The sequence below is a fragment of the Emydura macquarii genome, unplaced genomic scaffold (genome assembly GCF_026122565.2).
Source record: "Emydura macquarii macquarii isolate MOO-44397 ecotype Brisbane River unplaced genomic scaffold, CSIRO-AGI_Emac_v2 contig_554, whole genome shotgun sequence".
NCBI lineage: Eukaryota > Metazoa > Chordata > Testudines > Chelidae > Emydura > Emydura macquarii.
In genome coordinates, this window is record NW_027130691.1 from 15,877,487 (window position 1) to 15,888,760 (window position 11,274).

Sequence of the window (11,274 nt, forward strand, 5' to 3'; positions counted from 1 at the left end):
GCCTTGGAGATCAATTCATCGTGATTGGCTAGGTGGGCTCTGCAGTGGATACAGCTGTAGGTTCGGTGACAATTCGGCAGGTAAGCCTGGAACGTTTTTGATTTTGTCATTTTTACCATCTCTGCTGGTGGCTCCTCACTCAGCTCAGGGCTGGCACTTGAAGAATTACAACTTTGCTGAACTCGCTGACAAAAAAAACACTGGAAAATGCAAGCAAAAGCCGTTGTTGTTCTGGAGTGTGTGTGGCACTTTCCACACAGATGCCACAAGAGAAACAGTCCCAACCTGCAGGTAAACAGAGAAGACAACTTTTTAAAAGCCAGGAATAGCTTATAATAGTTTCAACTATTCTCTTGGATTTCAGAACTTATTTTTAAAGTCATTCAAAAACAGAACTTTCTAGATCATATGATGGTAATGAAATATTGCTTCTTGCTTCCAGGTCACTGGTTTAAATTCTGCATAGCTCAGGAGTAAGTGATTTTTCCTCCCATTTGGTCATCTCAGATTAATCACATTCCTAGTGGTCCAAATGTCCACATTACCTCCAGCTCACCTCCAAAAAACTCCACAACCCGCTAACACAATGGACATCTTTGTTTAGCAGTCTCAACAGAAAGGCAAAGTATTGAAAGGAACGGAGACTGAACCAGCTTTTCAACACCTTTGGTAGACACTAAAATAACAAGTGGAAACAGGATGGGAAACCTGCACTTCCTATTACTCATGCTAAACTCCAGAACATTTAGGCAGTGGGATGTTGTGTCTATTCTTCAATTTCTAGTGCATTTCACAAGCACTGGAGTTGAAATCAAATGTGATACATACACACAAAATCCTGACCAAGAATTTGCACTATTTTGGGATCAGACTATTCCTGTGCCATAAATTTATAATCTTTTAGACCAGTCTCTTGTCCACCAAGACTAATCAGTTTTTTCAACTATTAGATTTTTTCCCTAACTCTACCAAAATAATCATAATATCTAACAAATTTCAGTAGTGAAGAACAGATTCTACAACATACACATAAATATTAACAATTCTGTTTTCTATGTCCAAAATGCTGTACATATTCTTAATCCTCAGATTTCCTTGGAGGAAATAATGTATTACATACACTGGGATATTTTATATAAATATACAAAAAAGGCTAATTTTTTCTACCATCTTCTACCTTGGAAAGTAAAATTTGCACCTGCAAACTACAGATCTGTTTACAACATTACTTAATACATTTTGTGGCTCAAAGCAATTGAACAATCCAAGCATGAAAACTATTAATTCAATGATGTTGTACACAAGATCACCTATTATGCCACCAATTATGATGCAGCTGATACAGTGGGTCAATAACATAAGTATTGAAATAAAAGTGCCAATGTAAGATTTCAATGTATTTTTGGGTCTTTATTAGCTTCATGTAAAATGAAAATAAAAAGCACATATATAATTTACTAGCTAGATAATATGAGAGTTCAAGAAAAAAAGTCTACTCTTTCCTGCTTTATTCAACAGTTGGAAAAGAGACACCACCTGAAATATTATTATCACTTCAAAATGTAAATAAGTAATTTACATCTCATATTGTCAGAGAACATAAGTTTATCTATGAGTTTACACTCCTGAATTACATAGCTTCTACTGATTGCTCCAAGGAAACAATTTATAAGTAAATTATCACAACTCAGACTGTCTTGAGAAAGAGCCCTATGAACATATAATGCCTGCTTCTGGGGGCATAAAGACCACATGCATCAGCTCTTTTTGAATTTTTACCTCAAGTTAATAAAAGAAGGGGTGCACATATTATAAAGTTAAAGGACTTCAGAGAATTCTATTTGTATAGTACATAATTAATTTTAAGGATAGAAACAGTCTTCAGTGAAAACTGAGGGATGTCTACATTCAAAAATATGAATGGGAACATGTGGACCTGCTTTCATTGGCAACAGTTCATAACAAAGCTTACTTGTTGTTCCCAAGAGTTTTTAAAAGGTGGGCAAAAGTGGAGAAACATAAGTTTTAAGAATGGAAAGGGTCTGGCAGGTAATTGAATTCACAGTTTTTGAATGTTGGCCCAATATTTATGAATTTTAGTGTAAATATGCATCCAGAGCCCAAGATGAGGACATTTTAAATATATCTAAACAAATAAGACACATGGGTAACATGAATATTGTAGACCTAACACCAATGTAAAATGTTTTACTAAAAACCTATTAATTTGTCATACATTTCAATATTTCCTTTCCCCATCCTTGCCAGGGACAAGGATTTGTGTAAAAAAAATTCTTTATTGTAGGCTGCTACACCTGTCAGATTCAATACATGATGAAATACAATTCACGGCACTATGACATCACTGTATTCTGTTGGCGTAGCCATCCTGAAATATCATTTTAAGATCTAAGAACAGTATTAGAAGTATATTAATACAAATCTACTATTGATAAATGCAATGTATATACAAAGAAAGAAACTGCCTCCCCAAAACCCATCAGGGCTGAAAAGTCCACTTGCCAAGGTAGGGGGAGGAGCAAGCCAATTTCTGCAGATTTCATTTTTAAAGGTAACCTGCAAATGGATGGTGAGGAGGTTTCTGCTCTCTCATTTATTTATGACCTCTTAAGCAGCCCTGAAAGTTGTCCATATCCCTGCCCCCTCAGGTTTGGAGACTTTGGGCGTAATCCAAAACCCACTGTTTGGGCTTTGTATCAGGTCCCCAAGTCCCTAAGACTAAACAGGATTTGAATTTCTAAAGTAAAAAATACAAGCAGAAGTTGTAGGGCTTTGGATCGGGCCCCTTAAGATGATGACTGAAGAACTAGTGAAATAATGACATTACAAGAATGAAAGTCAAATTGTTTAAAACTCTAGTTTGAGTTTCATGCCTTTTAAATCCAAGTGATAGAAACTGAGTAGACGAAGTCTGCTAGAGACTTAATATTTTTAGTCTGTCAACTAAAAAGGGTTGACCTCAAACATTTCCAAGAGCTCCTTTGGCAAAACCAGACTTGAAATTCTGAGCCCCAAGAAAAAAAAAATATGCACAGGTCTTTTTGTTTTGTTTTTAAAACACATAATAAAGCAGTTAAAAAAAAAAAAAAAAAAAAAAAAGCCTCCTACATAACTTCAAAAAAATTGAAGGCAAGCTTCCACACCTGAACTAAGCCAATGTAAGTTTATCTTCCTGAGCCTGCAGATAAAAAGTACTATTGCTCATAACTGTGCAAAGAAGTAAAAAACCAAACATGTCGAGGATTGATTTCCGGAGCTGCTTCCCACAGGTTCTGAACAGCAGTGATGGTCAAGAATTATGTCAATTGTATATTATTGCTACATAGACTACAAATGTCTAGCCAAGACCCACAGGTTGCCTTGAAAATTTGAATTTTCCCAAAATTCTGAAGTTAACAAATGAGTTAAGTTTTACACAGACCCCAAACTGTGCACTTCAAGACACCAACCTCTATGTGCTCTTCCCTACAGAAGTATGAGTTTGGGGAAGAAAGAGTAGGAACTTCTGATGGAAAGGCCTGTCCCTTGCAGGCCTTCTGGGAAGCAGAAGTTACAGCAACAATGCACTTTCACAGTTACTGGACAGCAGTGATGTCATCAGATCTGCACTTTCAGTCACTTCTGATTGTTTGCCTTCTCCTCCTTCCAACTCTTCCCTCAATATCTCTCTGTTAACAGCCTCATTTCCCCTGCCATCCATCCCTCTTTCTCTCTCCTAATGACATACTCTCTGTCTCTTCATATCCACCCTCAAGAGTGTTGCTGATCGCTTTCCCTCATCCATTCTCCCTCACTCTACCACATAAAGTAAAAAAGGCACAAACTATCATGATATAGCCTGAACATCCTCCTCCCCACCCCCCACAATTTATCTGGTCTTGTGGCTTTTAGGCTGTATGCCCTTCCAGGCAAGAACTGTCTTCTTGTGTGTTTATATACTACACAGCACAGTACTCTCCCCCCATATCCTAACTGAGGCCTTAGGGCATTCTTTCAATACATGATTAGTAAAGAATACCATTTGCTCAGGACATATGCTGGTTTTCCTCATTAAAAAAAAAAAAAAAAAAAAAAAAAAAAAACTATACACAGCCCATAAAAAAATTTATTTCACCTAATGTTGAAGTTGGCAGATTCTTTGATAAAATGTGTCATAAAAGCACTTTACCAATTCAAGCTCCTTGTCAAAAAGGAAACTGAGTATTAGGTTATAGGCTTATTATCTATACCAGTTGGGGCATTAGCTGACATTAAGAAAGTTCTGAATTTTACTGTCACTACTTTTCAAAATATAAATCATGTTGGGAAAGGATGGAAAGTTACATGTCCTGTACTGTAGTGTGTGTTTTTAAATAATAACCCTCAAAGCAAAGCCTTTTATTTGCTAGTTAAAATAAAAATTGTTTTTTCAATGCCAAGATGCAGGAACCACATGACTTTAGTATAGTTTTTCCATGTTGAAATAACTCATAGCATTCTACTTCACTGGTGTAAAATAAAAAAGCCACCAAGTATTAACAAGAAAATATAAAGTTGCATCCCTGACACATTATGAAAGAGAACATGGCCCCAGTCCCCTCTCCTCCTGCCCCCCTCCTCCCCAAAAGCACATAATCCAAGAACATATTGGAGTATTTAATCTCTTATCTTGATTAGAAAGCAAGTGACTACAGAATAACCAGAAGCATAATACATGAAAATAAGTCTGCAAATATATACAGTCTAACCATGTTTTAAACTATTGCATATATGACTTAGGAAGAACTTAGAAGATACTCCAAAAGACAGTTGTTTGTTCTAGATTACTGATAATTTTATTTATAAAATTAATCAGGATCATAGATCTTCAACATTTTACCTTCCTCCTGGCAGTGTCAAAAGTTACAATTCTTAGATACCATGTATATGCTTGGTTTTGAGCACATACAGACACACAATAAAATCCAAACATACTAACCCATAAACAGACATTTAAAGTATCTCAACTCTGCACAATCATGTGGCATTAGAAACAAGAGGGCCAGTTGCAAAAGGGTTCAGTGTTAAGAGGAATGATTCTTACTATTCAAAAGCATTAAAACCAAAATAAATTTAAGTTTTAGAGTGCATAGAGGGTGTGGCTGAAGAGATGGAGCTTCAGAAGCTAACATTTTAAAGATAATTTTCAGTTTCACCTTGGTATTTACAATCTACTGACATTGCTTCTCCATCCCTCCTTTATTGGAGGCTGGCGGTGTTTTACAATTCTTAAAATAACATGTTAACTACTTGAACAAAGATACTTAGCATTTAAATCTGAATTTACAATTCATAAATTTAGTTATGTAACTTTAGTTCCGCGGCCACCTAGCAGCATGACATCACTCAATGGGACAACCAAATTTGGTATCCAAGTATCAGCCAATCCTAATGAAGTGGGCAGTCCCAATGTTGCTCCCGGATGTGTAAACAAACAATGAGAGGCAGCATGTTAAAGCAGGTGCAGTCTCGGGACAGTACTATTATCCACCAGGTAATCTACATCAGTACTGAAATTTCGGGTCTATGTAAACAGAACGTTTTAGTCAACCTTATTTAACAAAGGTTAGCAGCTGACTTATAGCTATTCAGAGCTTTTAACATTTAAATTAATAAATATGCTATCTTTATAGTATTTCCCATTGCTATTGCTAACAGCTTATTTCTTGGAGAGGTTATTTACATAATTGTATGTAAAACCACTGACATCTTTCACGCTTTAAAACATCTTTCAAATCTATTCTTGTTTAAGAAATGCATTTAAGTTTGGTCACTAGATCAGCAACAAGACAACTGCAAACTAAAATTCCCAGGTTATGAAATTCATAATTAAGTTAGATATGCTAGCCACCCAAAATACATAGGTTTCTTGACAAGTCAGTTTATTCAGTTGAATGACTGTTCTGACAGTTTCCCCACCACTCTTAGTAAGGATCAACTCAAGAGTCACACCAGGAATTTTAAAGAAAAATAAAACAAAGCTGAAAATAGTTAATTCAAGGCTCCTCACTAATCCATGCAATACAAAAACGGGGTCCGGGGGAAAGAGAACAGTTGAGAGTCTTTGTCTGACACCAATAAGCCCGACAGGTTTTTTTTTTTGTTTTTTTTTTAAATACACACAGTTCATAAACAACGGTTTGATTACAGTTTCTTTTCAAAAAAGAAACGGAAGAAAATTTAATGAGATACGGTTAGGTGTGCATAGCTCAAACAAAACACACTGCAATATATCATATCGACAATTACATCTCATTCGTGATTTTTAGTAGCTCGTGTTCAGAGAAATTAACAAAAACACAATTAAGCCGAAAGCTACCTCCACAGATCGATCTTGGTTTCCTTCCTGGAGAGCTTTAAATAGTAAGCGATTATTCTTATCTTCTGTACCTATTTCAAGCTCGTTTTGCAAACGCGTTTTCTTCCTCAGTATCACCGCGCAGTTGCCTCTGCAAATAGTGCTGCTTTTCGTTTGCAACAGCATCTACGAGGCTTTCAGGACAAGGTAACTTTTCATAAAAGCCGCAGCCCGCAGCCGCTAACACCCTGTGGCAGAAGGAAACGCTCTGCTCTCCGCGCTAAACACACACCAGCACCTTCCTCCTGCCCGCTCCTCAGCCCTGCCTGGCACCGACAGGCGGCGGGGCGGGGCGGGGGGAGGGGAGGGAGATTTCACAGGGCTTCGCGTGCAGGGCAGGGGGATCCTAACCCACCAGGGCTCCGCAGTCCGGCCACCCCCCCGCCCGGGTCCCAGCACCCATCCCCTTCCCTACAGCCCGTGTGCGCCGCGCTCCGCACCACAGGCGCGAGGAAAGGGCGAGAAGCGTCCCCACTGTTTACAAACAAAGCCCCGCGGCCGGCAGGCGCCGGCCAGCGGGGTTGGGCCGAGTTGGCCAGCTCCAGCCCGGCGGGGAGGCTGCTGAGGGACGGCGCTGGCAGAGGCGAAGGGGTCAGGGATCGGCGCGGCGGGGAAGGGGCTCGGCTAGCCGCCCCCTAGAGCCGCGCCGCGGTTCGATGTCGGGTCTGCCATCTCCGCCCCGCAGTGAGGCAAAGCCCCACGAGCCGGCCGGTAACACGGCGGCCGCCGGCCGGGGAGCTCTACCGTCACTTGCAGGCGCTGTAAAGGGAGCCCGAGCCCGAGCCCCGCAGGGCCAAGCCAGAAAAGTTGCCTCTGTTCCCCCCCCCACTGACACCAAAAGCCGCCGGCGGCTCCCTGAGGCGCGGGGAGAAAAGGCAATGGCTGGCTACGGCCTGGGGCGGCGGGGGAGGGTCCGTTGGGTTGGGGGAGCTGTTGGCTGGTTCCCTGCGCGGGCTGGGTACTCACCACCGGCTCCGCTGCCCAGGCTGGCCCCCCTTCCCTCCCTGCGTGGGGGGCTGGCTTGGCACGGGGAAGTAGCAGCCTCCGTCGCTGCTAGCTGGGGCGAGGGGAGGGTCTAATGACACTGACCCCTCATGCTCCGCTCAGGTGCCGGCTCTGCGTGCGCCGGGGGGTCCTTCCCCCTCCCCAGGCACGGGAGCGTCTTCCCCGCAGCGGCTGCAGCGGCCAGGGTCATCAGGGGAGCCGGGGGCCGGGCCCGTGTCTCCTCCCCTCGAGGCTGAGAGGCGGCTGAGGCATCCCGGCGCCCGCGCCAGTACGCGCCTTTGTTTTGTTTTGCTCTGACTGAACCTAGCTCGCGGCCGGCTGCTGCAGTTCAACTGTCTCTGAAGAACGTTGCTGGCGGCCAATCACCGCCCGCGCGCCTGCGTGCGCCACTCTCCTTCCCCCGCCCTGAGGGGGGAGAGCGCTAGAGGCTAGCCGGCGCGTTACACAGCCAACCCCCGGGAAAGCGCGAGACAGACAGACTAGCGCGCGACGCCAAACTTTCCCTCCGCCTTCTCCTTCTTTGTAGGGGGAAAGCGCGAGACAAGGGAGCGCGCGGTCCAGCCGTTTGCGTCCTTAGTTCCCTGCGTATAAGGAAATAGAACGCTGGGCGCCCAATGGGAATTGAAGGAAGGCTCGCGCGGGGAGGGGGCGGGCTGGCTGGCTCAGGAGGGAGCTGCCCTGCCCTGCTCTGCTGGACTGGGCGAGAGCAGACCCTGCCTCGCTACATTGTTTCCAGTTCCACCCCGGCTCGCGTCGCTCGCTGTGCGGCTGGCAAAGCTGTTGCCAATCTGCGCCCGTCACTTCATTCATGAAGCGGCGGCGGGGAGACGCGCGCAGGTCCACGCACGCTGCAGCCGCAAAGACTGTGTCTGCCAGGCAGCCGCGGCCGCAGCAGGAGCCGGGGGGACTCGGGAGCAGGTGTCGCTGCTGAGCGGCTGTCCGAGCCCTTCCGCTGGGTCACCGCAAGCAGAGGCGGGCCTGGGGCCCTGGGCCATTGCCAGGGAGAGGGCGGTCGGGTCTTGGCACGGGCTGGAGGCGAACGTAACAGCCACAAGCTCCCCAGTCCCGTCTGTCCGGGGAGACGCCGCAAGGGGCCAGTGTCAGGCCATGGCAGGCTGAGGGATGACGGCGACCGGGCCCGAGGGTGACTGCAACCCACACCACAAGCGGAGCGTGCGCTGCAGGAGAGCCCGCCGGCCCGCCCGCCCGCGAAATCCGCCCTCTCCGGGGCACAAGGCAGAGCAATGGACAAGGGAAGACACAAGGGCTGCCCGACGGGCCCCCTTTCCCGGCTAGCCCGTTGGGGCCCCCTCAACGGCCCCGCAAATATTAGTTATTGCCACAAGCAAACAACCCGCCCCCACCAACACTCTTAATAAAAACCCCCGATTCAAAAAGAGGAGGGTCGTTTGGGAGTAAGACTAAAGCGGGGCCCCTTGAGTTGCTTGAGGGGGATGGGTTATGTCTAGGGCTGCCACCACTACTGCCAAGAAAAAGGGAGCTTCGCCCCCTTCCTTTCTCAGCTCCCGTATTGCCTGCCCTGGCCTGAGCCCCTGAATCACCTTTTCTGGGGACAGCTCCACCTCCCCCCACCTACCACCCTGCAAATTCCTCACAGAAAATTGTTTTTAATCTTTCATTTCTCTTTTTGTTTCTAATTTCATAGTACACACTCTTGTTTACAGGAGACAAAGAAAAACAATTATTTCAACAGACATCTAAAGATAAGAAAAAGGCAAGGTAATCAGTAGTCCAAACTGTAATATTAAAATGGCCACAGTAATTATAGTTGTAAGTAAAACATTTTACATGGAGAAAAAATGGGTGAGAACACAGCAGACACAACATAGGAAAGCAGCAGCAACAATGACAAGGTTGGTTTTTTAAAAGCAGTCTGACGGATTTAGATACACATCATTCATTTTAATGGAAGATTTATCTAAAATTCCCTACACTATTTTGAAAGTTTAAACCTTTCACTGTATAATAAGCATATAAAGTTCCTTTTTAAAAAAATTTCTCTGCTCTCAGGGGGGTCTTATTTCTCTCACCCATTGTCTCTGAAAAATAGGTGAATTACTGGGAGAGAGCAAATAGCTGTTTAATATAGTAGAAAATTCTTCCTTAGGAAATGTCTTGCAAAAGATCCAAGATAAGTAGAATGGGTTAAGCTGATAATTTTTGGGAAATGATTTTTGGCTGTAGTTCATTGCCAATAAACAAGTGACTGTGAGTGACTCTTACAAAATCAGTGAAAGCTTTATTTCTGAAAAGCAATCTCATTCATTATCCAGTTAAAAATAAAGATTAAGTCTAGGTGTCCAGGGTCTATTAAGTTATAGAACAGTGGGATCTAGAGGACAGGGCATGGAAGTGGAAGTTAGGAGACAGAGGCTTGGTCTACACTTACCTCAGCAATTCGGCAGCAGTCGACCAGAGTTATGCAAAGTATGCAAAGAATTTGCGTAACTCCTGTCGACTTCTGTGCTTCTCTTCTGCGCACCGTCTTCACTGCAGTGTGCCGATGGGAACCTCGTTCCCATCGATGCAGCGCTACGCCACTTGAGGAGGTGGTTTTAGTACATCAACTTCTAGATTGATTGAGCAGGTCTTCACTGACCGCTCAGTCAATCCAAATAAGTCAATCTGACGGCAATGACTTTGCCATGGTCAGTGTAGACATAGCCCTAGTTTCTGTTTTCCTGGCGCTACCACAGGCCTGCAGCCTGACCATGGACAGATTACTTTATTTCTATGTCCCTCAGTTTCTCCATCTGTAAAAATAGGGATGGTGATGTTCCCTCTCTTTGTAAATTGTTCTGAGACCTATAGCTGGAAAGGGCTCTAAAAGAGTTAAATAATGATAAAAATCATACCTAATTTTGCCTTTGCTCTTCTTTTTCAAGAGAGAAAATAAATACCACGGTTGGTTTGGTTTGGTTTGGTTCGGTCCAGGCCAACAGGAGCTGGAAGGAGCATACTCAGCCCAGGAGGAGTGCTTCATGTAACAAGCTATGACTTACCAGAATCCCTCATTCTGCCATTTATGGCTCTGACCCTGAGTCCCAACATACGTTACATAAATACTTCATGTCAATAGTATTTGCCTCCTCACCTCATTTATTCCTAACCAGTGCTGACTAATTTGTATTTTAGGGGCCCCTTCTGCCCATCTTTAACTCATACTGTCTTCAGTGGGAGGTAAGGGGAACAGTATCTGGCATGATCAATGAAAAAGAGTTTACTAATTAGAATAATAGAATTCACTTTTACAGTTGTACTTGAGATGATGGGTTGTAATCAAGAAATCATGTGCTAGTTGTGGCTAGTCATATTTCTACATTTTAATATCCAGACAAGCACAGGGTGCACTTTTCCTGTTGTATATTTCCACCTCCTCCGTGTTGATTTAAAAGTTATTCTCAGCTAATTTTAAGTACAAGAGGGAAAAAAGATCAAATTTCTATGATAAAATGGTAATGGAATGAGAGAACACTAGGAAACAGCCCTTGCTAAACATTTATGGGTTCTCCACAATAGATTTTTTTGCCAAACATTTCCCACTATTGATACAGTAATTTCAGTTCCATCATTGGTGCAACACTAGTGTGTTGACAGGACACAGATGGCTACTGTCTAAGCATCTTGATGTCTGTCTAGCCGCATGCCAGAGTGTCCCAAACCAAGCACCCTAAGCCAATTATCAGAGGAATGGAATAAAATAAAAGAGAAAGGTGACAAAAAAGAAGGGATATAACAGAGATATATAAAATAATGAATGGGAGAGAGAAGGTAATTTGGGAGTGCCTATTTAATAAGAGCAAGAAGACAGTTGAATAACTTGAAAGAGCAAATTTAAGAGATAAAAGGAA

At 43.5% G+C, this 11,274-nt stretch overlaps 1 protein-coding gene across 4 annotated transcripts in view; it reads right to left on the reverse strand.

Annotated features, from left to right (window-relative positions):
• Positions 1-7,733, reverse strand: part of YPEL1 (yippee like 1) — a 32,703-nt gene extending 24,970 nt beyond the window's left edge. The window contains exons 1-2 of one of the 4 annotated variants that reach the window (XM_067539883.1): positions 7,487-7,733; positions 3-285 (exon numbers count right to left, since the gene is read on the reverse strand). In XM_067539883.1, coding sequence (XP_067395984.1) covers positions 3-119 — 117 coding nt within the window. In that variant the 5' untranslated portion in view covers positions 120-285; positions 7,487-7,733. Of the gene's footprint in view, positions 1-2; positions 286-6,358; positions 6,483-7,363 lie in introns of those variants that run through there. The other 3 variants (XM_067539882.1, XM_067539884.1, XM_067539885.1) reach the window with 3 other exon arrangements.
• Between the last annotated feature and the right edge of the window lie 3,541 nt (positions 7,734-11,274).